Source organism: Syngnathus scovelli, chromosome 8 (genome assembly GCF_024217435.2).
Source record: "Syngnathus scovelli strain Florida chromosome 8, RoL_Ssco_1.2, whole genome shotgun sequence".
Lineage (NCBI taxonomy): Eukaryota > Metazoa > Chordata > Actinopteri > Syngnathiformes > Syngnathidae > Syngnathus > Syngnathus scovelli.
This window is the reverse complement of record NC_090854.1, coordinates 13,909,275-13,935,903: the sequence shown is the minus strand read 5'-3', so window position 1 is coordinate 13,935,903 and position 26,629 is coordinate 13,909,275. Positions and strand designations below refer to the sequence as shown.

The 26,629-nt window shown below is 42.3% G+C and overlaps 4 protein-coding genes across 7 annotated transcripts; 2 read left to right on the top strand and 2 right to left on the bottom strand.

Annotated features, from left to right (window-relative positions):
- The first annotated feature begins 1,717 nt into the window (after positions 1–1,717).
- On the top strand, positions 1,718–10,265 carry rftn2 (raftlin family member 2). Its single transcript, XM_049728999.2, has 9 exons — positions 1,718–2,184; positions 5,248–5,428; positions 5,721–5,829; positions 6,108–6,285; positions 6,348–6,566; positions 6,801–6,907; positions 7,261–7,364; positions 7,570–7,651; positions 7,778–10,265. Exons 1-9 carry the CDS (start codon positions 2,046–2,048, stop codon positions 7,979–7,981), a joined length of 1,323 nt encoding a protein of 440 aa, XP_049584956.1. The 5' UTR covers positions 1,718–2,045; the 3' UTR covers positions 7,982–10,265.
- On the bottom strand, positions 9,188–15,370 carry LOC125974116 (MOB-like protein phocein). 3 transcript variants are annotated; one of them, XM_049729006.1, is made up of 9 exons: positions 15,209–15,370; positions 13,856–14,011; positions 12,023–12,085; positions 11,679–11,779; positions 11,392–11,434; positions 11,178–11,264; positions 11,026–11,105; positions 10,850–10,961; positions 9,188–10,717 (listed from the first exon to the last, which is right to left on the bottom strand). In XM_049729006.1, the coding sequence occupies exons 1-9, from the start codon at positions 15,209–15,211 to the stop codon at positions 10,583–10,585; spliced, it is 780 nt and encodes a 259-aa protein (XP_049584963.1). In that variant the 5' UTR covers positions 15,212–15,370; the 3' UTR covers positions 9,188–10,582. The 3 variants fall into 3 exon arrangements, with proteins under 3 accessions (XP_049584963.1, XP_049584961.1, XP_049584962.1); XM_049729004.2 differs by lacking the exons at positions 13,856–14,011; positions 15,209–15,370 and adding an exon at positions 12,634–12,795; XM_049729005.1 differs by lacking the exons at positions 9,188–10,717; positions 10,850–10,961; positions 11,026–11,105; ... (2 more) ...; positions 11,679–11,779; positions 12,023–12,085 and adding exons at positions 13,411–13,587; positions 13,674–13,763.
- A 366-nt stretch (positions 15,371–15,736) lies between these two features.
- Positions 15,737–19,985, top strand: hspd1 (heat shock 60 protein 1). Its single transcript, XM_049728998.1, has 11 exons — positions 15,737–15,901; positions 16,676–16,851; positions 16,960–17,295; positions 17,380–17,475; positions 17,730–17,823; positions 17,918–18,086; positions 18,170–18,269; positions 18,345–18,590; positions 18,661–18,835; positions 18,944–19,122; positions 19,197–19,985. Exons 2-11 carry the CDS (start codon positions 16,678–16,680, stop codon positions 19,356–19,358), a joined length of 1,731 nt encoding a protein of 576 aa, XP_049584955.1. The 5' UTR covers positions 15,737–15,901; positions 16,676–16,677; the 3' UTR covers positions 19,359–19,985.
- Positions 19,986–20,740: 755 nt separating this feature from the next.
- On the bottom strand, positions 20,741–25,969 carry coq10b (coenzyme Q10B). Of its 2 annotated transcripts, none has more exons than XM_049729001.2 (5): positions 25,801–25,969; positions 23,229–23,387; positions 22,915–23,107; positions 22,215–22,316; positions 20,741–22,123 (listed from the first exon to the last, which is right to left on the bottom strand). In XM_049729001.2, the coding sequence occupies exons 1-5, from the start codon at positions 25,896–25,898 to the stop codon at positions 21,956–21,958; spliced, it is 720 nt and encodes a 239-aa protein (XP_049584958.1). In that variant the 5' UTR covers positions 25,899–25,969; the 3' UTR covers positions 20,741–21,955. The 2 variants fall into 2 exon arrangements, with proteins under 2 accessions (XP_049584958.1, XP_049584959.1); XM_049729002.2 differs by having other exon boundaries at positions 23,229–23,384; positions 25,801–25,967.
- Positions 25,970–26,629: the final 660 nt, after the last annotated feature.

Below are 26,629 nucleotides of genomic sequence, written 5' to 3'. Positions count from 1 at the left end.
TGCATTTAGTGAGGTTTAAAGAGGAAGATAACCCCAAAGAAATCTTTGTAATATGTTCTGTGCAGCCCAACTAGAGGAAACACAGTGTTCTGATTCATGTTTTGTTTGTGGGATATAAATTAAACAGGCAAAATTTTCATCCATATCAGGGGGGCGGCCAGAAATATTTTGGGTTGACTTCCCCTTTAAGCGCTTTAAACTGCATTTGTTGTCTACATTGACTAAAATCTGGCTGTTATACAATACATGCAACAATTACAGAGAATTTCAATAAAATCATTATTATTTTTAATTGGTTTGCTGCTCTATAAAGTCCTAATTGATTAGTTTGTGTTTTACAAGCCAAGGGTGACTGATTAAATTTCCTCAGTCAGCCGAGGGGAAAATGGTCAATTACTGGATGATCTGCACTGTTATTTCCAGAAAAAATGTTGCCCATGGGAGTTTTTAACTTGCATGGATGTATCTCATCTCCCCATAGATGATGTAATGTACTTCTATACACAGTTTAGTGAGTATTAAATCATCCAAATAGTTCAATCATTATTTTCCTCGGGAAATGCTTATAGTCAACTTTGCACAGTCCATAGGATTCTTAACAATCTTCCTTCAATAAACATATTTTTGTTATATTTTTGACAAAGCAGGATTAGGAACCCTCATCCTGCATGGACTCAAACAGGAAGTAGATGCTTGTGCAGAATTGACAAATAATCCGTGAAATATTGTGTTTGTGTGTGGAAAAACAGGATGACCGGTTATAAATAGGCTGATAAACATACAAATATGGTCACGGGGCCTTCAGTCCAGATGTGTCAAACAGGGATGGGACCTAAGCCACCGTTACCATGGAGACATGGGAAGAGGATACATGCTTCTTCCCAAAGGAGGATCCGGGATTCAGATTTAAAAAGGATAAAAAATGTGGGGATGAGACATGTGCAGAGGAAGAGCAGCTGTTGGTTAAATCTTGGAGAATATTATTCCAGAAATATACATGATTTATTCATATATAGCGCTCATCCCCATTTGGGTCGTGGTGGGTCAACTAGTGACAAAAATAGACAAAAAAACGACACTTGCATCCACACCTATGAAGAGTTTAGTCTTCACCGTAAAAACACATTGTGTATTTTATGTGAGCTGAAATAGTACTTTTAGTTGGAACATTTATGGGAACAATTAGTGAGCACAACAAAACAAAATGTTTGCGTCAAAACTGAAAGGTTATTTTTACTAGAAATGTTAAGTTGGGGCACAATACAAGGGATCATTAGTTCTGTAAACCATTAATTATTTGTTAAACTTTTAGTTAAAGTTCTAACTTAACGAACTTAAATTTATGCAATTCAACTTTTATTTTATCTAAGTTTGTTGTTTTGACATTTTGAGTTCACTCAACTTGTTTTCAGTTTAGATAATTATAGGTTTTACATTTTTTAAGGCTGAAAAGATGTGATCACGGAGCAGTGTAGTCATCAGGCAAACTTTTTATAAAGCTAATGAATAGAAGATGTTGAAATTTCCGCTTTGACCCGTCACTGGTTTCCCACAAATTGTACGACAGATTTCGATTTGTCGTTCAGTATTGCCATCAAAGGAGTGGCTGAAAAAAAAAAAAAAAGTCACAATTGATTAGGTGATTAAATCAGCCATCGTCAATTCAAAGCAGGACGTCATTCTTATTTTGAAAAGACGAAAAAGAAGTTGGGTCATTTACGCTGTCTTGACTGCGTGGGAAAGTTTTCCTCTGTGGAAGAGTCCACTCCGCCTCCCCACGCTTCATAAACGCACTCTGCAACGGGACGAGGGTTCGGACTTCTTTTGCTTCTCGATTCTCTTTGTTTCCCTTGGACTGTGACGATTCTGACAAAACTCTTTGCAGAGGACCCTCTCCGTATACGACTCAGAGGGGTGACCGCGATCCGTTAGTGTGAGTGACGCGCCTGCAAGAGAATCAACCAGAGAGAGGCAGTCAGTGGTCGATCAGGCTTCGAGAAGACTTTGAGCGGCTCCTCCGCCGCTGTCTATCCGACTCCGAGGCCATGGGCTGCGGATTGAGGAAGCTGGAGGACCCCGAGGACAGCAGTCCCGGAAAGATCTACTCGACGCTGAAGAGACCTCAAGTGGAGACCAAGACTGAGACCGTCTACGATTATGTCCTCCTGGACTTCAGTTTGGAAGGTAGGCGCTGAACATGTTCTTTGTTTACAAAGTTAAATTCGCTTTTAGATTTTTTTTTTTAAACAAGGTTGTTAATATGGAATTTATAACGGTATCTCCATGAATGTACTTCAGAAGATCCATCAAGGTCAGATTCATCATTAAAATTAAGTTTCCGCGACCTGGGGTGTTTATTTACTCATCTGCAGACCGTACGAAACATAAAGTAAGGTAATTTTTAAGAGGACATTTTATTTATGCAAATTCATTATTTATTTTTTAAATCATGTTGCATGCCAGACTGGATCCCCTTGAATAAGTTATATGAGCTTGTTGAAGTGTGTTCAGATGTCATGTCATCCTTTTCTTCCCAGCAACAGGCTCCTTCTTTCAATTGATGGAGAAATAGGTCAGGGAAGGTTTTTTCTGCCTCGTCTTGCACTAGTATCACACTCTCACACATGCACACACTTGTATGCAAAAATTTTTTTACATGCAACGATATTTATCATTGTTTAATTAAATTAAAAATACTGTGGATATTATAAGTTATATTTGACTTATTTCAGTGTGGCCATAATAATCCTCTGTGGAGGTATGCACAGTATTACCTGGTTATAATTAGTACATTCTATGACCGCATTTAATTTGGGAACATTAATTAATTATAAAAACATTGGATGCATGCTGTGGACTAAATTCTATGTTATCCGGGTGTGTCACAGGGCTGACAAAGATATAAAAGCATTTACACCAAACACACCATCTGTGCCTCCAAATGTGCTGGCTAGATTAAAGCCACAGTATTTGTAGCAGTCCATTCCAGTTTGGAACCGCAATAAAAAGGCGTTTGATGCTATAGAAAGCTTGGTGGAAAAGTAACTTGGCTATTGGCAATGCTTTGTCTGTTCTGGGGGAATGTTGGTTGCTCCAAAACAAAAACTACCCGAGTCGGTCCACTTTGGAACAAATGTGATCACGATTGAGGAGCACGTGGTTGACAGATGCCTCACTGTGCATTTTCATAGAGTGCTAGGTAGAATTGGTTCAATGTGCCCCTGTTTCTTGGCGTGTGTGTAATGGGGCCAAGCTGACTGGGAGCTGTCGGAGGATGGGGTGAGCAATGGGGCCGGGCTAATTGCTGCTTTCCCCCATTCAAGTTGAAAGTTAAGGTTTTGACAGTTGTGATCACGTGTCCTAGAAAGGCTCGGTGGTAGCAAGGAATGTAGGTGGGAGCCTGATTACATCGGATTCAAAAAACGAGTACTGACATTTTAAATTGGACACAAAAGAGAGCCAGCAAATGGATTTTAACACAGGTGTGATGTGGGCTCTTCTGCTGGGGCTGGTCTTGCGGCTGAGTTCTGGACAAACTGCAGACGTCTAGCCACGAGGGCACAAGTTCACGAATAATCATTTCGAGCTCTTGTCTAGACTCCATGGACCGGAGCTTAGCGATTATAACGCAGTTGGGGAAAAAAAGCAACTAACTGCCTTGAGGGATGTTCTAGTGACACCCCAAAACACCAAGATTCCTTAGCTTGGTTTTAGTGGATAGGCTCAGTTTTCCTCAGTGTTGGCTAGCATTATCTGGGGTAATAATACGTGTCCTGTTTTTGTTTTGAGTTGGAAAATTTGAGTTGTCATTTAACCACTGCTTTGTCAAGCAGTTCAGTAAAAGTTTATGAAACTCAGACGACCTAAAAGAACAATACAATTGGGGATCATCAGCAAATAGATAGAAAACATGACTAAACTATTGTATTATCTGGACAAGAGGGAGAACAGACAATAAAAATGGGAGTAGTCCCATAGGTAGCACACCACAAATTGTTCTCTGACCTATTTATGAAAAAGGATATTTATGCGTCAGTCATCGTTTCCAGGGATGAGTGCTGGTTTTCTATAATCTCTGTCTAATCTGCTCATCTAACCGGCCTCGCCGGATTACTTCTGATTAAAGTCGGGATTTTGATTAATAAATCTGAAGGTGATTCGAAGGCCAGTGTGTAGATCGCTAATCGACGTTCTTGGAGATGCTTTCAATCTTGGTTGAGTGTGTCTGTTTTAAAAAATAATGTCATGGACGTTAGTGAGGTTCACTGCCTTCAATGAGCATACGTATTAGCATTAGCACTTCTGATTTTTGAGTTCAACGCGGCTATCTTTGTTCACTGTATAACCATTTTGGTTTTCTGAGCGTCTTGTTGCCAGGCAGATTTCTCCTCTTCATGCATTTACTAATGGACTCAGAAAGTCCATCTTACTCCTGCTCTGCTGCAAAATAAGACCCCTTCTTCCTCAGTCCCTTCACAAGACACCTCTTGTTAGAGCCCTTTAACAACCCTCCACTTCCCACCTCCTATCTTTTTTAGCTTTTCACCCTCTTTGCCATTCTGCTTAGCCTTTATTTTGTCCTTTCACTTTTTGTTGCTGTGAACAGAGGCCTCAGTGTGTTAGTGACAGGGCAAGTGGCAGCAGGACGGGAGGGGGGTGTTACTACTGAAAACACAGTTTGTGTGTGTGTGTGTCTCGTCCTCTGGGGATGCATCAAATGGGGCCTTGTTGCCTGTTTTTCCAGAGTGACCCTTTAAGACTTCAGTGATCCACGTTTTACCTAAATGGAAACCGAGTCGTAAAAGTAGCAGCTAAAGAATGTTGTTGTTTTGTGTCCGTCGTAATAGGCATTGGAATGGGCGTTGGGTCCCGCAGGAATGCCAGTAAACTGGAGCTGCGTACTTCATCGGGTTCACTGGGGTTTCCTAGTCTCACAGCTGTGCAGTTAGTTCGGCAGTAGCTTAAGGGGGGGCTTTTCACAGAGGGGCCGTCGCTGCCACTGACATCAACTTAGAGGCGGGGTGCTAAAATCAAAGTTTGGACAGGGATGTGGTCATGCATGGGCATTGAAGCAGGGGCAGCGGGAACAATTTAGCCTTAGCAACAGGATGCAAAGCAGAACGTATTTCCAGACACTGCTGAAGTCAAGGGTTTTTACTTTCTGGATCAGGATTTTCACTATCCTCAGTACAGTAAATGTAATCATGAAAGACTCAAATTAACACCATCATGTTCTCCTTGGCGCAGGTAGCCGTCCCACAGTGCAGTACGTGTCGTCGCTGGCCGAACTGCCTCAGGCTCTGCAGCCGTACTACACGCAGGGCTACGTCCTGACCGCCCTTCACCCCATCATCCTGTCAGTGGGTCGTGCTCGCTCGCTACCCTTCAGCCTGCTCTATCGCGCCGTCCTAGCCCGACCCAGACTGAGGTAAGGCGACGCTTTACTCTACTTAAAAAATGAAAATCACATGCGTGACGCCTCACTCAGCAGCACTGTCGAGTAAATCCACAAATAATTGATGGGGCCAGCTGCATATTTCATACAAATCTCTCAGAAGGTCACGCCGGCAAGCCAGAAGAGCCTGACTTGTTTGTCCCAATTTTCAGACTGATGGAGTGAGATCTTTTGGCCTCACTCCACCTCCCTCGCATATTGGAGAATGCTTGAATGAATGTCCACCAGTTGTCCTGTTTAATGTTTTTTTTTTTTTTATTTGAAGTCGACAGACGGCATCGATGTGTCACAGTGTGCCCGTGCTGAGGGTGGAGGAGTGGCCGCTACCTGGTGACTCGCTGACGGGCGACATTGTTCGAGCGCTAATTGACAGGGTGAGGATGACACCTCTGATTGTCGCGGAATTTCCTATGGGAACTCATTTTGAAAGCATGTTGTAAAATGAAATGTAAAGTCGCAATTTTGGCTTGATGTAGCAATATCATTACGCCAGGGTCTCTTTCAATCATTTTTTTTTTTCCCTCAATGGTCACGGGCATGCACTGTATGTTTTTGGCCATCTTTTTTGAAATTGAGTTTGTAAAATATTTGGTTTGCCAAGCAAGCAAAGAGAGATACTATCAATGACCAAATACATTTTTGTCTCCCAAAGGTGAACAGTAGCGCTCGCGGCGGTGTCCGTTTCGTCGGCTCGGTCCTCCAGCAGGTGAGCGTGCTGAGTAACGGCAATCGGCTCCACAGTCCGAAGAGGAGCTGCCGCTCGCCCACGCACTCCCCTCCTCGCACCCCCCCAGGAGACCGAGATCTGGAGGAGAACACGTACAGTCCAGGTGAGACCTGGTCAAACTCTCTAGCGACTCAGAGGTCACTGAGCGTAATTCTTTCTCCCCAGACATGCGACTTCTGGTCTTCTTCCACGCCTGGACTCCGGGTTGTGCCCCTCTGGATTCCTTAGCGTGCCAGTATCACCAGGGGGCGTTGTCCATGCGAGTTTCCAGGAAGGGCCAGGTGGTGAGCGCCCTAGAGGCCGACTGGCTGGAGCTGACGGCGGCCTACTATCGCAGAGGCTGGTCGCTGGTGGACTCCTTCGTCTACTGGGACACCCCAAAAGGTTGAGCCGCCGTCCAATCACCACATGAAGCCATTGTGTTGCAGTCATAAAAGAGGGATTCACGCATAAAATTCGGCACTTCCTGTTGTGGCCTCTTGTTGACCACTGTGTCTATTATTAGTAGCATTTCTGTTGCTTTAACAACTTCACTTCCTGAGAATAACTTCTAAAAAAAACTGTGGACTAGATTTCTTGTAGGATCAAAGTGATGACAACAAAACGATTGTGTTTTAGGCGAGCCCGTGCCACGGTCTCTAGAGGGCCTTTTTGTGTACGAAGAGAAGAGCACCGCACCCCCAGCCAACGATACCATCGTGGTGGAGCAGTGGACTGTCATTGAGGTCGGAAAAAAATTGGTTTTTGATGAAAAAACAAACCACTTATCTCTTATTAGGAGCAATGTAACACTGTTGTTCTGCATGAAAACCAAAATGACAGAGTGGGTCATCATTTTGGTGATCGTAGCCGATCATATTCAGTATCCCACCTCTTTTGAATTCTAGGTAAAAAAAAATCCAGATCTTCTTCTACAACTGATGGAGCTAGGATTTTTTTTCCGTGTTGGAGAAAAATCTGAAAATACTCAAAAGTATATTTGCACGTTATGCGAGGTTGTGATGAAAGAACCAACCTTCTAGTTTGAGTGTAGGTAGTTTCTATATGGTGTTTTAAATAACATCTTGTGTCTGTGCAGGGCTCCAGTGTTAAAACAGACTACGGGCCGCTACTTCACACACTGGCAGAGTTCGGATGGCTGCTGACGTGCGTTCTGCCTACTCCCATCATACGACATGACAGGTGACAGCATCAACACCATTCTTCTTGCATGCACCCAATGGTGAACCTGTCTTGCATAAATGACCATTTTGTACTTATGAAATACAAAGTGAGTGTCCTATCAAATGCAATGAACAAAGATTCTCTGTACCTCAAAATTGAGCATTATTAGTTTTGTAAAAATTGTGTTCATTCTTTGCTAATTGTTTATGTTTGTGTGTGATAGTGATGGGAATCTGGCCACCAAGCAAGTTGTTTTTCTTCAGCGGCCAGTTAGGAGTCAAGCAGCAACACAACACAAGAACCAGGTGAGAAATACAGCAACCGGTGCCAACACTGCACCCTGGTGGTCAAATTGGATTTGCAGCACTAACTGTAAAACCACGTCATTGTTTGCACTCTGTTTCTATTTCTATTTAACTCAATACGTGCAGGTTCTGTCGGTGCACAGCGACGTGTCCAGCCGCTCCATGAGTCGCTCCGTCAGTGGCGCCGCGCTTCGGCAGGAGCTCTCTCCTGTGGCCGGGGGCATCGGCGGCTTCCCGGTGTTCGGACCGCCGTTCCCCAGCTCCCTATCGCACCTGGAGGAAGGTGGCTTTGACCAGGAAGAGGGCAAGGCGGAGGTGACCTGCATGTGAGCAGACTGACAATATGAGATCCCCAGATGGAGGAAATCATACTGTGGAAGAACTCTGCACTTTTTTTGTTTTGAACCCAAGCCATAAGGAGAAGAACATATGGAAAACCATTCGAGGATTAACTAAATATCCAGTTTAAGGTCCATGAAGTAGTTCATGTTTTTATCATCGTCCGAGTAGGACAAATAGTGTGTTTTTGGACAACTACATGTTACTAGTAAATGGACTTTAAACTGGATATTAAGGATATTGAGTAAAAGCTCAAGCGTCTGCCCCGCGACTTTCGGACCTAGAGTCCTATTTTATATGGGTTACTTTGGGGTTTTGGAAACGGGGGGAAAAAAATCTGCCATAATTACCTTTTAAAAGAGAGAAGGAAAGCAATACAAATATGTACTGAACCAATTTTGGCACCAAGTATTTTCTTTAAGTGTCAGGGGTGGCAGGGGTGTCAAAACAGGTTGCATCATAGTTTTGGTTTCCTTTGGAGGGCCATTATGACTGTGACCCAAAATTCATGTATTATGATTGCCTGTTACATATCACAACAAACAGATGATTGACTACGTTTGAAATCAGAGGCTGGTAAAAAAAAAAAAAAAAAGGCAGTCCAAATGTTTTTGTTTTATGAGTGAGTAGCTGCTCCGCGGGTTTTTATTTATTGGTTTGAGACAATTTATGCACACATCTCAAAGTCATTCTGGTGTATGTTTTTCCTTGTGACTTTATTAATAGGATGCATTCCAATCACTTTGCATTTTATATCCTGGATGGACAAAAAGTATTGGGACTATTTAGTTTTCTCAGATATTCATTTTGCTCACTTATGTCTTCCTGTCCCAATACTTACTGTCCACACAGAGTGGCTATGCTTCTGGAAGTCTGACAGATGCCATTGCAGACATCTTTAGTTTAGCTATTAAAATCATGAACCCTGGTGTTACAAAGGACTACAACAGTATTATAAGAGGGACTCTATTGTGTTTATATTTTTAAATCCACACCGGCCTTCTTCCATTGTGAAAATGTTGCTATTATAATGAAGAAAAAAAATAATGTAAAACTGACATATGGATACTAAATAACTGTATTAATTCCAATTGTTTTGTTTTTAAGTTGTACATTTGCTTTACTGTATGAAGTTTATTGAAAAAAATAATTTCTCCACCCTTTTTCAAAGTTTGCATTTTTGATTATGACCACACATTTTCCAGAATAATAAGTCTTTTATTAATAGACATGTAATTGTCACAAACAGTAACAAAGTTTTTTGTAATTCATTTAAAAAACAAACAAAAACTGGATTAGATTCAGCAAAAATAACTAAAGTATTTTTAGTTCACTTAAAAAAAACAACAACAACAAAATGGATTAGATTCAGTAAAATAACTTAATGAGGGTGACGAAAGGGTAGGTGGCGCTTGGCGGGATGTAAACATGGCCGACGTTATGCCTTTTAAACTGACCTCTCAGCCACGTTATGAACATCAAGAATATCAGGACCACACTTGCACAGCTAGTTCTTTTTTTCCGCTAACGCACAAGTCACGCCTACACTTAAGGATTTTTTTTTGTAGCCTCTGAAAAGTTGACAAGCTAAATTACTGATTGACCCTCCACCCCCCCTTCCTCTGCACAAAATGGCAGGCGACACAAAGCAAAGATGAAGCCGATGTAGATAAAGAACAGTGAAGCACCGTTGAAAAACAAGATCTAAAAGGCTATTTACACGGGGTAGGTAGAGGGGGCTGTCAGTGTGTGCTATACTATTTGGACGATTCATAGTTTGGCTGGTCCTGTGACAGGTATTCAGGTGTGACATATCTTAAAATGAGACTTTCCGACACCCAAAATTCACTTTCCTTAATAATGTTGACTTTCTGTACTTTACCGTCAGCTTCTCTCTACCATTTGCCAACTGCCAAAGACAGTAAAAGAAATGATACGAGTCATGCATTCCCATTGGTGGAATCATGCCAAAGAAGTTGGCGGTAATGCATTAAAAGTACATGCCAAAGGAAAGAAGAAATTTGATATTTATTTTGATTTTAATGTTCTAAACCATCAGCAACGCGTTTCCTGTGCTTGTGCTGCCCGACGCACTGGGCTCTGGCACTCCCTTTTTTGAGCAGATTAAATTTGTGAACAGCACGTTACAGAGTTACCAATGCTCGGAATGAAGCTATGCGCGCCCGAAACAAATTTTCCGAACGCACCCATTATTAAGGGAAATTTGGTTACGAGTCTGAGCACTGCTGTTTTTGGCTTTTATGAAATAAATCTCCCACCCCAAAAAATGCAACTCTTGATCTGGAGAGTCTTATATTTTTCTTCTCCTTCACAGTGCATTTTTTGAGTGGTACACTTATAGCAATGTATAGTTCCAAAAATACGGTAGCTCACTTTGATTGAAAGATAAAATATTCCCTAAAGGAGAAGTATGGTGCCTTTTTTGAAAAACAAGGAAAAAGATGTCCCTGCAGGCTTCCATTGCGCTTGACGCAGTTGAAGATGGAGCAACAAGGTGGCGGGCAGGAGGTCTTAGTACGCTGTACAGTAGTGTGTGGTGGATGTGTGCGCGTGCATTCACGTGCGTCTCCCTCAGGCCTCGCTTTCCCCGGCCGATGAGGTGTTCTGGACCTCCTCCTCCAGGATGGGTACGATCAGGTTGTCCTTGGACATCAAATTGTACTTCACCACGAAGCGGGTGAAGCGGTGACACAGAAACGTTTCATTCTGTCGGCACACAAAAATCAAAAGCTCAAAAAATCGTGAAGATGACGAGCTCACAATACAATTCCTAGTCCCCTCTCTCCCATCCAACGAGTAACTACATTGCCCGCCGTGTCATTTTCCAAGAAAACGCACCTCATATTTGTCAAATATCTGGCGGTGGTGGAAGTAGGCGTGCGAGAATATCCTATAGATGCGGCGACACACCGAACCCAGCTTGGCCACCGACGACTCCTTGATGCTCACCCTGGAAACGCCAATCAGATCAATCAGCTCTGCAAATACCTGACGGATAAGCACAAGAAAGCCACCTGCTGGGGAAGTATTTGTTGCTGTTGAGAAGACAGGCAGCTCCGTCCAGCGTGTGCCTGGTGTAGTCAATGGCGGGGCACTGCACGTGTCAAGCACATGCGATAGTTAATGGACAGTGAGGTTTCGGGGTAGAACAAAAATGTGAACTCGCCTCTTTGGGGGTTTTGTGGGCGGCGCATAAAAAGATCCACTGCTCGGTGGCTGTCATCTGAGTGCATGTGTCTGGATGGCACTCACTCTGGAAGACCAACATCAACATTACACAAGGCCACACGATTAGAAGTGGTTCCAAATGGAACTTGCAAAGGCTTGGTTCACACTTCAAGACAAATGTTAATAATGGCGGGGTGTTTATGTGCACCTACCTGCAGTTTGACTGCTAGTCCGTTGAGCTCCAAGCAGAACTGCCTACAGTTGACACACACGAGGACACAAAACATGAGTTCTATGCTAAACAAGCAGACTACATATCTGTCACTCATTGAATACATAATCATATATATGCCTATAATTGAATGCAGCAATGTTAAAATAGCATGATACAGCAACTTGAACAAAAAAATAAACTGGATAAAGTAATTTTAGTTTTAGGTTCCTTAACCTTGTAAATTGTGGGCGCCCCTGTAATCAAAGTATAACATCATTTTCATACCTGAGGTGCTCGTATTTCCACACACCCTCATCCTGACCCTCGGGGGGTTCGAGGATTTTGTCAATATTAGAGCAATCGGAGCGGATGTTCTGCTGAATGTACTGTAAAACACACAAAAATATAACAGAGACACAGTAAAGAACTCAGCGTCATATTGCAACGGAAACAGCAAAATGACAATGAATGTTTTATTCCTTATTCGAAATGTATGATGCTGTTACAAATTCTTCCCAGCATCGAGAGGTTGCACAAGCATGACACTCCATTTTCTTACCAATAATAAAAACACTTGTCATGGGAAGGGAGAGGAATGTTTATTAAATGACATACACGACCATACACACCTGTTGAACAGCCAGGGTGCTGTCCATCTCCTCAAATGACTCATCTGGCCAGTTGTAGAAATCCTAATGAAGGGGAATGACGTGTTTAGGTGGCAAGACAAATGCTTCAGAAAAATACAAATACGGACACACGAAAGAGTTGCTATAAAAGCAAACACTGTGGAGAAATATACAAACACGTCCACTGAGAAATGTGTTTACGTGCACTTACGACTCGTGACTACAAAGTTAGCTTGAGGCGAGCTAAAGTCAACAGGGCTGGGACTGCTTCCTGCAAAGCTAACACATTCGGAGGCTGGTTTAAGAATGCAAGATAGCGACGTATGTTTGTTCTTTTTTAGGGGCTGATTAACAAGCGTGTTTACACAGTTAAATCTGACGAGTTAGACAGGGACGAGTGATGTGGTGTCTCTCTAGAAACTAAACGAAGGAAATGCTAACGTCAGCTAGCTGCTTAGCACCAGCTCGAGCCCTTCCGAGTGGAAGTCAGTGATCGACAATTTTGATTCAGGTCCGGGGGTAAAACCACAGCAGTCGGGAAGGCCCAATCACGCCGTTTCGGTGGTTTATTCTAAGCGATATTTGCCCGTTTCCGGTAGCCGAAAACGCACCTTTGCCTTGGTTCCAGGCCGATTCCTCCTGAGAACTGCAGTACCCTCCGCCATGACCATCTCGACAGAATACCCGGATGTGGGCCAGCCGCTGGGTTGTAGTGGCGGACAGAGGAACGACTTTACGACACGACCGACATCAACGTCGAAAGACTTTAAGTAAATATTGTATTAATGCAAATTTTAATACAGTTATTCCGTCTACGTAGTTCTAAAATTATTGGGTTTTAAGTTTTGAATTATAGCAAGAGTCCTCGGTTTACAATGCTTTTGTTCTCACGGCGGCGACGGTTTTGTACGTAAGTCGGAACGCGCCGCCGTTGACACGAACGGCAGTGTGGTGAAGTCATAATACATTTTAATATATATTTGTATGGAAAAAAAACCATATAGGGCGTAAAAATAAAAGTCAAAAGAAAAACAGTACGAAAGAGATGCCTTGTACTGTGCGTCGTTATAAATGAATAATTTTGATTTATTTATTTTCATGTTTGTAATGCATGACTTTAGGAGATACCTGCAAGTTGTTTTCGGTCAGGAGGAGTATTATTTTAATAAGAAAACATTGTTATTTCAATAATTTCTCTTCTCATTTAGTTTACACAGAGCCCATATTACAGCTGCTGTTGTGCAGTGCCATTTGAATAAACTTGAGCTGAGTTTATTTATTATATTACAATTGATATGTCTAAAAGTCCACTATAGAGGAAGTATTTGAAATAGCTCATAATGTAAAACATTAAACAACACCACCAAAAAAGTGAAGATGAAACAGTGTACATGGAGACAAAAGCCAAAGGCCCATTTTTATTATTGTAACAAAATGTGTTTAGAATTATTTACAGTTGGCATAACAAAAAAAAAGACATGGTTTCGACTTCTCTCTTTCTAGCACATCTTGCCTTACTCCACATATTTGCCAAGAATGTCTCCGTCACGGAACAGGAAATACTCCTACATGGCAAAATAAGACAAATATTAAATGCAAGACAATTATATAAAAAGATTAATTATTTAAAGACAAAAAAACGGCACCGTACCTTATCATCTAAAGTGACTTTAGTTCCACCGTACTCTGGAAGCAGGACCTTATCACCGGCCTTCACACTGACTGGCAGTAAATTTCCTTTCTGCCAAGAAAAACATCAACAGTGAACTTGATACAACTCACGAGAGCAAAATCCATGATCCAGACCCGACAAACTCTTCATCATGTTCTGACCTGGTTGACATTTCCGGGCCCAACTGCCAACACTGTGGCCTGCAGCACTTTGCCTTGAGACTTCTCAGGAAGCATGATGCCGCCCTTGGTTACCGTTTCCGCCGTGAAACGCTCCACCAGCACACGGTCAAACAATGGGAGGAATTTTCTGAAGGCCTGCGGAATGACAGAACAGAAAATTGTGTTACTGGGGCTAATCAAACCACACAAATAACCAATTAACAGAAGTTTTTCCCCCCAACTTTTACCGTTAACCTGCAATGTGAACTGAACGCCAAATGAAAGACATTTGAAATATTTTTAGGTTGTAGTTATATTTGCACAAGCTCAGTTTTGGTTAAAATGTGACTAAAGTTGTCCACAAGGAATGATTAACACGATGAGATGGTTGGGTGGAAGTGGGTGGAAGGGGAGGCACATGACAAAATTTAGTTGAGTGAGCGCAATGAAAGTCAGCTTCTCTTCATTTTGGATTTAGCCGGCAATTTGAATGGACATCCGTTTGCTGTAAAAGTGTTCGGCGAGGCGCGGCAGATGTTCACATGACATTGACTCAAGGTCGTTTGAGAGGTCGGGTGGGAGAGTTGGTTGAAGGCTAACTCGCTTTTTTTGAACTGCAAACAAGAAGCAAAGGAATTTGTTCCACAGCAAACATTCCATGGATATGTCTTCGCTTATTTAGACTTATCTCTTTAGGAATTTGCTTCATTAGGAGAAAACTTCTCAAATGTTGAAAACATTAACCAATGCATGATGTAATGGAAACAGTTGCCAGTTTTGTTTCACTTTGTCGGCATCACTTGAATATAAAAACCCTCATGATATCGCATTTACAATAGTGCTCAAAATATACTGGGCATCTTAATGTTTCTTTATTCTGGCATTATTTCCCCATCTATGGTTATCATCACTTTTTGCCCATCTTTGTCATCACTGGTCCTCACACAAAACCACCTCAAGAAAAAAACAAATTTGCGTAAACACTAATTTGAAGCGTGGGTCATTTCAATGACTTATTATCGAAACGATTAACTGTGTGGTGGCAGTGGCTGCAGTTTATACAAGACAGTGAAATCCACTCCCTTTAACACATGGTGTTCATTCATTAGCCCGCAGATTGAGGTAGCTATACATTACGCCTCACCCACGTTATTATCATGTCCGAATATTGTGAGGTAATAGTTTCCTCAGTTGCATGACCTTGTCAATGACTGGTTATGGAAGGCTAACTTCACACGCTGCTAAATGCTAGCCGGCAAATATATTAGCATGATAGCTAGGATGTTTACGAATTACAGCGATGCTAATTTCTAGTATAATCATTAATATGCAAACAGTTGGCTGCAGTCTTACCATGACTTAATTTGTGACGTCTGGAGATCGACGACGTACGGGTGCCACTTGGGGTTGTTCTCAGTGAGCGTGGACGTGTTAACCTGATGAAGGGGAATCGCTCCACGTGAGGAAACGTCCAGAAGGGTTGTGCGCATGCGCTCTGCGTGCAACCTTGCAAATCCCAGTACGCTTCGTGTAAAGCCAGACAATTACATTGTTTACAACCATATGTGTAATTATTAAATTTGATGATGAATAAAATAATATGCCACATTTGTTTTACCTTTTTCTGTTTTACTAATTTCCGCATTGAGCAACATTGCACAATGTCAACTTTGACCTAAGTTTTTTTCCTCCAATAGCGCAGGAGAAATTTCTGGAAAGTCAGCCCCGGAACGAGCGTCAAATACCCCAACTCGACTTTTCCATAGCAGCGGAGCACAATGGCATCATGGTTGTTACTCTGATGCAATGAAACAATGATTATGATTCGAGCGTGGTTTGAATTGCCTAAAAACGGCGATTAAAATGACTTATTGTGCCAGGTAGTATGTTATTCAGAGTCCGGGGCTTGCCGGCTAAGTACCCGGATGTAGCGAAGCCATGTGCACTTCCATCCAGTCAGCCCTCACTCCAGTCGTTATATCACCTCGTCTGGCAGACGTGCCTCCTCCTTAGTCGCTCCAGCCTCTAACAACACACACCACGCAAGTAAGTATTACAATTCGTTCATCTATCTTATGCCAATAGCTATAGCATTGCAGCAACACTGGCTCACAACGAAGTAGTGTGTTTAGATGCGAAAAAAATATCTTTAGCTAGCTAGCTTCACTTGCTTCTTGCTAACAGATTTCACCACTGACATGCAAGGGCACGCAACACTTAAATTTGTGTTTCACGCTTAAATAAATATCCTTAACAAAGTTAATGTTACACCAGAGTGTCCTCGAATTACAACAACTTAATTATTTTCAATATGGTGGGTATCATGTGCAGGATGCGTGACTTTAATTTGGTGAGTGATTATTGCGTTCCGGAAAGCAATTGTGCTATAGTAGTAGTGGAACTAGTTGTTCATCAAGCGTAGAGATGGAGAGGTACGACTTGCGCATGCGTCCTTACAATTTGACCTTGTGACGCACGACCCTGCACGAGGACACGTGGTTTGGGGAGTTAGCAATGTCACGTTTATCAAATATCCCATAAGCGTTTCTAGAGTTGTGTTCGTGTATTTCATAAAAAAGACGCTAAGAATGATGCAAAATAATTTCTACAGTTTGTGAATTTGAAGATTGTCATGTGTTCATTCATTCATGGGTTTAGACAATGATTGCATACTTGTACTTTGTGTCCAATCAAGACTCAATATGCATGTCTTTTGTTTTTTGTTTTTTTTTACTTTCAGTTTTACTTTCAATATTAGTCTTCCCCTATAAAATTGTGGTGGTTAAATGTTCTGCTTTTTACCCTACTTTGTGCCTGCAGACATGTTTCGTCTACCCACAATCATGAAGCAGGTAAGGCCTGTGTGCAGGACGCTAGCGCCGCACCTCACACGTGCCTACGCCAAAGACGTCAAATTCGGCGCAGATGCCCGCGCCCTCATGTTACAAGGTGTTGACCTGCTGGCCGATACAGTTGCGGTCACCATGGGTCCGAAGGTACGAGATAGTACAAACGACAACCCTATTTTTTTTAAGCAATTAGTAAGTATTATTCAAAAAATAACAGTATGAATAATTACAAGAAATGATCATTATCTGTCACAGGGCCGTACGGTCATCATCGAGCAGAGCTGGGGCAGCCCGAAGGTGACCAAAGATGGCGTGACTGTGGCCAAGAGCATCGACTTGAAGGACAAGTACAAGAACATTGGTGCCAAGCTGGTGCAGGACGTGGCCAACAACACCAATGAGGAGGCCGGTGACGGCACCACCACTGCCACAGTGCTGGCACGCGCCATCGCCAAGGAGGGCTTCGACACCATCAGCAAGGGGGCCAACCCTGTGGAGATCCGTCGCGGTGTCATGATGGCCGTCGAAACAGTCATCAATGAGCTCAAACGGCTCTCCAAGCCAGTCACCACGCCTGAGGAGATTGCACAGGTGGGACTTTGTTCACAAGAAGATTGTCAATATTGTATGTAAGAAGTTTTAATATGAAGGAATACGTTTTTGGTGTTTTTATAGGTTGCCACCATCTCAGCCAATGGCGACACAGAGATTGGCAATGTCATCTCCAACGCCATGAAGAGAGTTGGTCGCAAAGGTGTCATCACGGTCAAGGTCAGCATCTTTTTGCATCTCTTTGAGACACCTTAATAACATCTTACACTGTCATGTAAAGCAGAGCTTGTCTGTATGTGGATTCAGACATCTTTTCATTAACGTTTTTAGAAAGATGACTGTAATTGCTGTTTACATTTCTTTTTTATTTACATTTTCAATATTTCTTTTTTAGATTTATGTCAAATATTTGTCTATTTGTTGTACTGTATTCTATTGCCAATAAAGATGTTGTATTCTATAAATGCTTTCAGGATGGGAAAACTCTTCATGATGAGTTGGAGGTCATCGAGGGTATGAAGTTTGACCGTGGTTACATCTCTCCATACTTCATCAACACAGCCAAGGGTGCGAATTCTACTTTTTGATCATCCCGACCACAAAACAGCAGTGTAATTGCCTTGAATGACACAGTGTTAACTTTTTATATTCAACCTCGCAGGTCAGAAATGTGAGTTCCAGGATGCTTACCTGCTGCTCAGTGAGAAGAAAATCTCCAGTGTGCAGAGCATTGTTCCCGCTCTGGAAATCGCCAACCAGCACCGCAAGCCTCTGGTTATTGTGGCCGAGGATGTGGATGGAGAGGCCCTCAGCACCTTGGTCCTTAACAGGTCATCTTATAAAAAATAATGATCACGATATATGCATATGTGTTGTTAAGTATGCTTAGATTGGTGTCTTTGTCACTGTGCAGGTTGAAGGTTGGCCTGCAGGTGGTCGCAGTTAAAGCTCCAGGCTTCGGAGACAACAGGAAGAACCAGCTGAAGGATATGGCCATCGCCACTGGGGGCACTGTAAGTCCAATTTTCTGACTGACTTAGGAACGCCATCCTCCTATTTGGCTGACATAGTGTGGGGGTCTTCCTTAGGTGTTTGGCGACGATGCTGTGGGCGTGGCTCTGGAGGACATCCAGGCGCACGACTTTGGCAAGGTGGGCGAGGTGCAGATCACCAAAGACGACACGCTGCTCTTAAAGGGCGCCGGCGCACCTGCCGACGTGGAGAAGCGGGCGGCCGAGATCGTGGAGCAGCTGGAGAATACCACCAGCGACTACGAGAAGGAAAAGCTCAATGAGCGTCTGGCCAAGCTCTCGGACGGCGTGGCCGTGCTTAAGGTGCGCGTGCCGGTCAGGATGGCTTGTTGGTCACCAACGTCGTGATATAAACTAAGCGTTGCTCATGCAGATCGGAGGGACCAGTGACGTTGAGGTGAACGAGAAGAAGGACCGCGTGACAGACGCTCTGAACGCCACGCGGGCAGCCGTGGAGGAAGGAATCGTGCCCGGCGGCGGCTGTGCTCTGCTGCGCTGCATTCCCTCCCTGGAAGCCATCAAACCTGCCAACGACGACCAGAAGATTGGTTAGTGAATAGCTCAGTTTTGTGGCACCTTAAGGCCAAGGAAATATGTTGAGAAAAATGTTTTTGCCCTGGTTTAAGTGTTTCCTTCTTTTTCTCTCCATCTGCCAGGTGTGGATATCATCAGGCGAGCACTGCGCATCCCCGCCATGACCATCGCCAAGAATGCCGGCGTGGAGGGCTCGCTGGTGGTGGAGAAGATCCTGCAGGCGCCTCCTGAGGTGGGCTACGACGCCATGCTGGGCGAGTACGTCAACATGGTGGAGAAGGGCATCATTGACCCCACCAAGGTGAAGTCTCCTTACGACATTGTAGTTTATCCCATCGAACCGTGTTGACCTCTAAGCGGCTTCATCCTGTGCAGGTGGTGAGGACGGCCCTGCTGGACGCAGCGGGTGTGGCCTCGCTGCTCTCCACCGCCGAGGCGGTCGTCACAGAGATCCCCAAGGAGGAGAAGGACATGCCAGCCGGCGGTATGGGTGGAATGGGCGGCATGGGTGGCATGGGTGGTGGCATGGGTTTCTAAAAGGCAACATCCGCCATCCCTCATCCCTCCATGACTGTATAGACTAAACAAAATGGCGCCTCTGAGACTCTGCACTCATAACTCACTGAACCTGACCAAGAGGAAGTTGGCACTGCAGGTGGTTCACCTTTCGTCTTTACGCCAGCCCTCCCGGAGGCGGTCCACTTGCCTCTCACATCAGTTAATCCACAACTTGTGTAAAATACATGCAACTCAGTAGACAGACATTTTCTCCCCCTGCAGAAACTCGGCAGCCAGGTTTACAGGAACAGCGTCCTCTATAGGTTGGTTTAGTGTTGATCGCTATTTAGTTGATCTCGACAGGTACATCTGAGGGTTTAGGATGACTTTACCCATCAGTTGTGTTCAATACTGTTTGGCCCTGCATTGACCTTCTGCAGTGAATATCTGTTTCAACTTCCAGTAAAGGTCATATCCTAAACAACGTAACACTGTAAAAAAAAGAAGAAAAAAAAAGCAGAGTGAAGTGAAGCCAAGAATGTGTTGCTGTCATTTGTATTTGTCATGACTTAATTTTTGTTTTTATATATGTATGTCATAGGTTTTGCCCTGCCGTTGAAGCAGGTGGAGGCTTATTTGATTTAATTAAACACATTTTTCAAATGATAGTTTTTTTGGAGTTTTTGTATTTGGATACAAAGTGCCCACGGTGTAATACCATATCTGTTTACAAAAAAAATCGAACAGGATACAAGATCATTTGTTTCAGAAATAATGAAGAATTACCTTCATAAAATAGCATACAAGTAGTGATGACTATTTTTTTTTTTACTATGTACCATCATGTATACATTGATTAATGGTGATGGTTATTTTCCTCCCGCAGTGTAATCAATAAATCCAATTTATTGTGTCCAGGTTCTTGTAATAGGTATCTTTAAGGATTCATGGCAATTGTTAAAATTACTTATACATGTATTTGCAGGAAAATGATGGAATTCAATTAGTTTTAATCAGATTACATGGACTACTTCTATTGCTCTGGGGAGCTTGATGCTTCTGAGGTGCCAGTTTGCTCTCTGGTAACCCCTTTGCCATAACTCATTTATTGAACAAGAGGACAAGATGGAGTATTCCGTGTAAATGTTACAAATGTGTGGCATTCAATGACGAAACTGGTTTCGAGGTTCCCCGAGGGCTTCAAGTCCTTGACTTGCATAACTATGAAGGCAGCGTGACCTCACACCACAGAGGCGTGTTTATTCTTACTACTCACATGATGCAGGCCTATTTTTGTTCCTGGCGCCAATGAGTGGGAGAAAAAAACACCACACAAACTTTTTAGAAAAAAAATCTTTATAAATCATGCAGCTGATAACATATTGTTGCAAATACTATTTTCAAAACACAAAATCAGTCCCTTATTTTAAAAAACACACACACAATTTTTCCTCTTTGAAAAACAACCTGATGTGATATTTACATTTCAATAAATACATGGGCAGGTTTTTAAAAAGAATGATAAATATGCGAGTGGGCAAACATACTGGCTTGCTTTTTGATGTTACTTAGAAAAATACAATGAAATAAAATAAAGGTTTTCTGATATTGCACATAAAATACTATATACTGTACAATGCTGCACTTCTTGAGTCCAGCATGGAAATAGCTTTAGTCAGTAACAGTGAGATCCAACACAAAACATATCTGTCTTAGCACAGTGGGTGGACAACCTGCAGCACATTTGATCCGGCCCACTGGACAATTCTTACAAACAAATGAAACAAACTCCTGTCGAGTGTGAAAGTCAGTTGGTGTGCCAGATGGAGAACTCGATGGAAGTATACAGAGCTAACATAAAAGCATAACGAAAACTCAAGCATCTGGAGAGGAGGTACTGAATGTTTACATTTCTGCAAGGCAGACATTTGCTAAAGCGCATAACTGTACCTTTCAAATTGATGACTTCCTGTGGTTTTTTTTTTTTTTAGTCATGGATTCTTAAGACATCTGTAGGATTTTCAGCAGGAGATAAAATGCAAAATATGTTACGTTATGGAGCACATCAAATCATTCAAATGTATTCATTTGGCCTAAAAACTATTACTACAAAGAAACAAATTAACTTGCATGTTTTCTCCCTCTCATGGCAAAAGCCGCAAAACATTTAACACTCACATTCTCCTTACCCATCATAATACTAAAAAAAATATATATCTTGTATTTTACCTAAACTGGCCCCAATAGGAAAAAGATCGCCACCCTTGTTGCATGTTGTTGTCATCATTCCAATTAAATTGAACTAAACTAATGAAATGGGGAGACATTATATTTCCATGTGGTCTCCTGTGTCCAACAAAAGCTTTTATTGCCTTGACCCTAACCTGTCACCTCCAGTGGGCGGAGCTTATAACAAGATGCTGATCATGATGGAATTGACGAGCGGACTGTGCGAGGTTTGCCTGTTCCTGCACTAAATATGTGCTGGAATCTTTGGCAAGATTTATGCAAAGCACAAAAAAAAAAACTAATTTAAAATAAAAAAGAAAAGAGAGAAAGGCACTGGGGTTGTTAGGTAGAACATGAGTCACTGCTTTTGTTAATATTTTTGTTTCCATTCCTCAGTCAAAGCGTCGCTACGTGTGATGCACCTCGTGGAACATGAGCTCGCGTGGGATGGGCGTCTCAGGGCCGTGGATGGTGGTGGCGCGGCGCTCGAACGCCGTCACCATCTGCTTCACCACCTCGTCGAAGAACACGTGCGCCAGCTGCGAGTGGATGAGCGAGCGGAACTCGAAGGAGATCTGAGGAGCAATCGAGGAGCGGGAGGAAATGGTGCGTCGACACATTTATCTAGATGGCATCTTCATGAGGTTGATTTTCAAATGTACTCACATCAAAGTCCACAGTACAAGTGCGAGGGTAGCCTGGCAGGCCGGGACTGAAGCGCCAAATCGTCTCCAGGTGGTTAAACAGTTTGCCATCCGAGCAGGCCGCCTGGTGAGCCATGCACGAGGGAGAATTGCGTCAGAACTTTAGAAGACGGTGGCCGCTTCATTCAAATTTTAATCCGTGATTGATTATGTGCGCTAAAACGTATTTTTGAAGATGATTAGTGCAAAAAATATCTACATACCAAGTTTGCTTGCAAAAAAAAAAAGGACTTGAACTTAATGTTCAATCTTCAAGTGCACCACCAAGTTGGCCAATGTTAACATACAATAGCAAAGTACAATTAATATTTTACACGACTATAACATGCAGTTTAAATATTAACATTGCACTTTTCAACTAATTCAAATGGTCAGATAATAAGCAAGGTTTGCAGAAACTGGATCATTTGAATAGACAGGTAGACAGAAAACATGCAGGACCCGAATTGCCTACCCATGCTGTGCAGGAAAATATATATCTTTATATTGTACTTAAATAATACTTAAAATGTGTTGACTAAAAGTAAACAAAAAAATTGCCCTTAGAGAATGATTTCAAAACAAACAGCTCTTAAAGGTTAAATGCAAATATACTGACGTCAAGTTTTCAGTGCAAATGAACAACTGTTCCTTTTGTGGAGTAAGCCAAAAAAGCAACCCACCTTGACCAGGTGAGGGCGGACTGTGGTGACAAGGGACGTGTAATTTTCCGTCACTGGTGGAAAGCCAACGGTGAGTTTGGCCTTGCAGTATCCACTTCGCTGGAAGATGACGTCGGACTTCTTGCACCAGGGAACGAAGTGGCGGTAGTCCGCCACGTTGGCCACCACTTCGTACATCTGTTGCATGGAATATCTGTGCATAAAAAAAGTTTAATTTTGATGTCTTTTTTTTTCCACCACGAAAAAAGGCTTGTTCTGAGAAGAATCAATGACGCTTATGAAAACAACAAAAACAAGACAGATATATGCATTACCCAATAATGCGCCTTTCAGCATATTCTCTTCTCTTGGAGAAAGTGTTGGCAATGTTGAAGAAGGCTCGGGTGGGAAAGACGACGCTGCGGACAGGCATGGTGGTGCCCAGCAGGGCAGGGAGATGCGTCATCGGGATGCCATAAGATGGTGGGTATCTGCTGGACACCCAATGACATATTTTTATAGAAGACCTTGGCCCTCTTCTTGCGCTGACGTAACACCAGGAAAGTGACACGTTGGAGATCTTTACATGCCACACAGGACAAACGTCTTACTGAAAAATCCAATGGTCACGTCTTTGATTTTAACAATTTTCACAAAGCAACAAAAATGATATAGTGCAAGAGTCATAACAGACATGAGATGGAGATCTGAGACAAAATGCACAAGTCGAGGAAAACAATGTGTAGTAGCAAATTGATTCTTGTTAAGACAGCTCAGCAAATTGCTCCCAAGGTGCAAAAGTTGAAGGAATGCAGACATATTGACGTGTTTACTTTGCTCACTTGGGGAAAGGGGGTTTGTTTTTAAATAAAAACAGATAAAGTGTCATTGCATTTTTCTAGTTAGCTGTATATATAGCCAGTATTTTAAAAATAGAGTTGTCTCTAGACTTGGACCTGATGTGGTCATTCTTAGGCAAACATATGCTTATTTGACAAAGACTGCTGTGACCTTTAAAGCAGTAAACCTTCATCTTTGGCTGTTACTTCATAAGTTGCTGATATGAGCGACCCAAAATTCCACATCAACTACCAAAAAAAAAAAAAAGGCTATTCTGATATCGCTACTTTGAATTGAGCCACGTTACATGGAAGCTGCCGTGCTGTCATTTTAGCAAAGCATGTGACAACATTCCAGGTTAACAAAAGGTCACGGACGCAATGCTACTGCAGTTGAAGATGCAAATCTTATCTCTGTTTCATTTTGTGTGCCTTTATCTTTCTTTTTCCACCAATCACTTTGGACTAGTTTTCTAATGGAAAATATCTCAAAACCATCCCACTTTTACTGTATCCTTAAGCTGCTTGCAGTGGTACATTTGTAACGGACCGCTTTAAAAAGAGTTTTTAACTCGACACACGTGCTCTGTGCTAGTCGGATTGAGGCGGTGGCCCATTCCTGACTGGTTGAAATGTGATATAGTCACCGTGTGACTGACTCCGACGGTCAATGCAAGTGCAACCTCAGAATAGAAGGCGGCCATCAATGTAGGACAAAAACCACACACGCACAGAGGTGGAGATTAACACGTAATAACGTTACGTCTCAGCACTGTTTGCAGTAATGTGGGAGTCATCACTGTGTGAGCCTGTTGGTGACGCGAAACATTCATTGACATTTGGAAGGATACATCCAAGCAATTTCTCGCCTTTCAATACACGTCACTAGAAACTCATTTGTATTCCATCCTGGCTGCACCTTCATCAGCTGCTCAGACAATAACTTTTCCGTATAAGTCTCAATTTATTTCAAATGACAAACTTGCATGGAAACCCTTTTGACAAAGTTTCAACAACTCGCTTTTAATCAAACTATAAATTAATTTCTTTCTTATGAGCAATAATGTAGGAAAAAAAAGAGAGGAGTAGCTGCAATGTCGTAACTCACATTTGAACATTAACAGCCCATCTGAGTATAGAAGTCAAAGCCGCAGACCCTGACCTGCCACCTGATTTTCATAATGTGAATTTTTCTTTTGTTGCAACAGATAATGTGTCATCGAAGGGTCCCTCCTTGCCGCCCTGGCACCTGCGTTCAGTGCAAGACAAAAACATCTGACCCAATTGTCCTCCCACATAGCCCGCTTGCCTCTTTGGCGGCCCCTCTGCACTCAATCACCGGCAAATTGTGTAGCGGGCTGTCTGACAATAAGTCAATCAATCAATTTAACATGTTATTCATCGAATATAAAAACCAGGAGGGCTCTGAGGTATGTGGACTTGGGTCAATTAGTGATGTCCAGATTTCAATGCAAACATGGTGAAGCTGTTAGGCTGCACACAGGTAGAAGAAGCTGCTAACAGAAGAAAAGTCATCCCAAGTGTAAATACATTTAAATCCTGGTTAAAAACGTTTTCCCCCATATATTTAATAAAGATATTTCAAACATGAAAATCAATTTCAGCAATGTTAGAAAGCTTTTTATTGCTTTTAAATACCTATATAAACAATGCACATTATTTTAATAGTTGTTTAAACTTCTATTCTCTGATTTGCCTTTTGAAAGTTTTTAGCTATTAAATGCTTTTAAGTGTTGTGCTGTGCACAAACTATTTTCTTCTCGCCTTGGGTCATACTGTCGATTGCAGTTGCAGTTTGCAAAAAATACCATTGATCTGAATTCTGGGCTCGGTCCACACATGCAATTCATTAATTCACACAATTCACTGAAAGTTAACATTCAAACTAATGCGGAAAGTTGGGTGGAAGAAAAGTACGCTGCAGAGATATTTATGTAAGCTTTGGTGGCAATGGGGAACATACCAGCGTTTTGTTTGCGATCAAACACTGTTGGGGTCCAAATTTAAAAATCATATGTGGCACGACAACTAAGATAACAATTTTTACCTGAAATGACTCCCGGAGCGTGCGTCCCGGCTGTACGCGGACGCTGGCGGCTTCACACAAGCGGCGATCTTTCGCAAGCTTCGAGCTCCTCTCGCCATCTTTCCCACCAAGTTGGTTCGTTCTTCTCCAGCTGATGGCTTCTAAGCGGAGAGACTCGCAACAGGCCACGCCTCCTTCGTCTAAATCCGACTCCTTAATGGTCAATTGAATGACGCTAAGACGCTATCATTGGTTACTTGTTGACTACGTCAACGAGGGGAAAAAAAAGAATACACTGTCCTGTCACGAGATGTTAGTTCCGGTTGTCTCGTGAAACATAAGCCACTCAGTCAAGTGCACTGGACTTTTAACCTTTTTGGCCTCTTTATTGATCATGTATATCACCAATGACGTCTAGATACTGTTGGCATATTAGTGACACATTGTCTACTAAAAATGATTGGGGGCGCATAATTCCCCCCAGTGCTTTGCAGTCATTCCACGCCACGGATTCTTCTTCTTCTTCTTCTTCTTCTTCTTCTTCTTCTTCTTATTATTATTATTATTATTATTATTATTATTATTATTATTATTATTATTATTATTATTATTATTATTATTATTATTATTATTATTATTATCAAATGAAACATCCTCAGATCCTTCAGAAAAAGAATAAGCAATCCCTTTTTTTGAACCGCTGTAAGAATATTTTGCTTGGGTAACATCTGTGAATTGTGTTTAAATGACATTCCTTCACTTTTGTGGCAAGTTCCAGATTTGTATCTAGTAAAGACTATACATTTTGATATCTCAGTGAAAGATAACAAAATGTTTTATTTTGGCGATG

Coding starts and splice junctions, on each gene's coding strand:
- rftn2 (XM_049728999.2), top strand. CDS start 2,046: ATGGGCTGCGGATTGAGGAAGCTGGAGGACCCCGAGGACAGCAGTCCC. Junction 6,567..6,800: donor CTACTGGGACACCCCAAAAG/GTTGAGCCGCCG, acceptor ATTGTGTTTTAG/GCGAGCCCGTGCCACGGTCT. Junction 7,365..7,569: donor CCCATCATACGACATGACAG/GTGACAGCATCA, acceptor TGTGTGTGATAG/TGATGGGAATCTGGCCACCA.
- LOC125974116 (XM_049729006.1), bottom strand. Junction 11,780..12,022: donor GCACCCTGGCTGTTCAACAG/GTGTGTATGGTC, acceptor TGTGTTTTACAG/TACATTCAGCAGAACATCCG. Junction 11,106..11,177: donor CCCACAAAACCCCCAAAGAG/GCGAGTTCACAT, acceptor TGACACGTGCAG/TGCCCCGCCATTGACTACAC.
- hspd1 (XM_049728998.1), top strand. CDS start 16,678: ATGTTTCGTCTACCCACAATCATGAAGCAGGTAAGGCCTGTGTGCAGG. Junction 16,852..16,959: donor CGGTCACCATGGGTCCGAAG/GTACGAGATAGT, acceptor TATCTGTCACAG/GGCCGTACGGTCATCATCGA. Junction 17,824..17,917: donor CTTCATCAACACAGCCAAGG/GTGCGAATTCTA, acceptor TCAACCTCGCAG/GTCAGAAATGTGAGTTCCAG.
- coq10b (XM_049729001.2), bottom strand. CDS start 25,898: ATGGCGAGAGGAGCTCGAAGCTTGCGAAAGATCGCCGCTTGTGTGAAG. Junction 23,388..25,800: donor CGCTCCGGGAGTCATTTCAG/GTAAAAATTGTT, acceptor TTGGGTGTCCAG/CAGATACCCACCATCTTATG. Junction 22,124..22,214: donor CTTGTACTGTGGACTTTGAT/GTGAGTACATTT, acceptor ATTGCTCCTCAG/ATCTCCTTCGAGTTCCGCTC.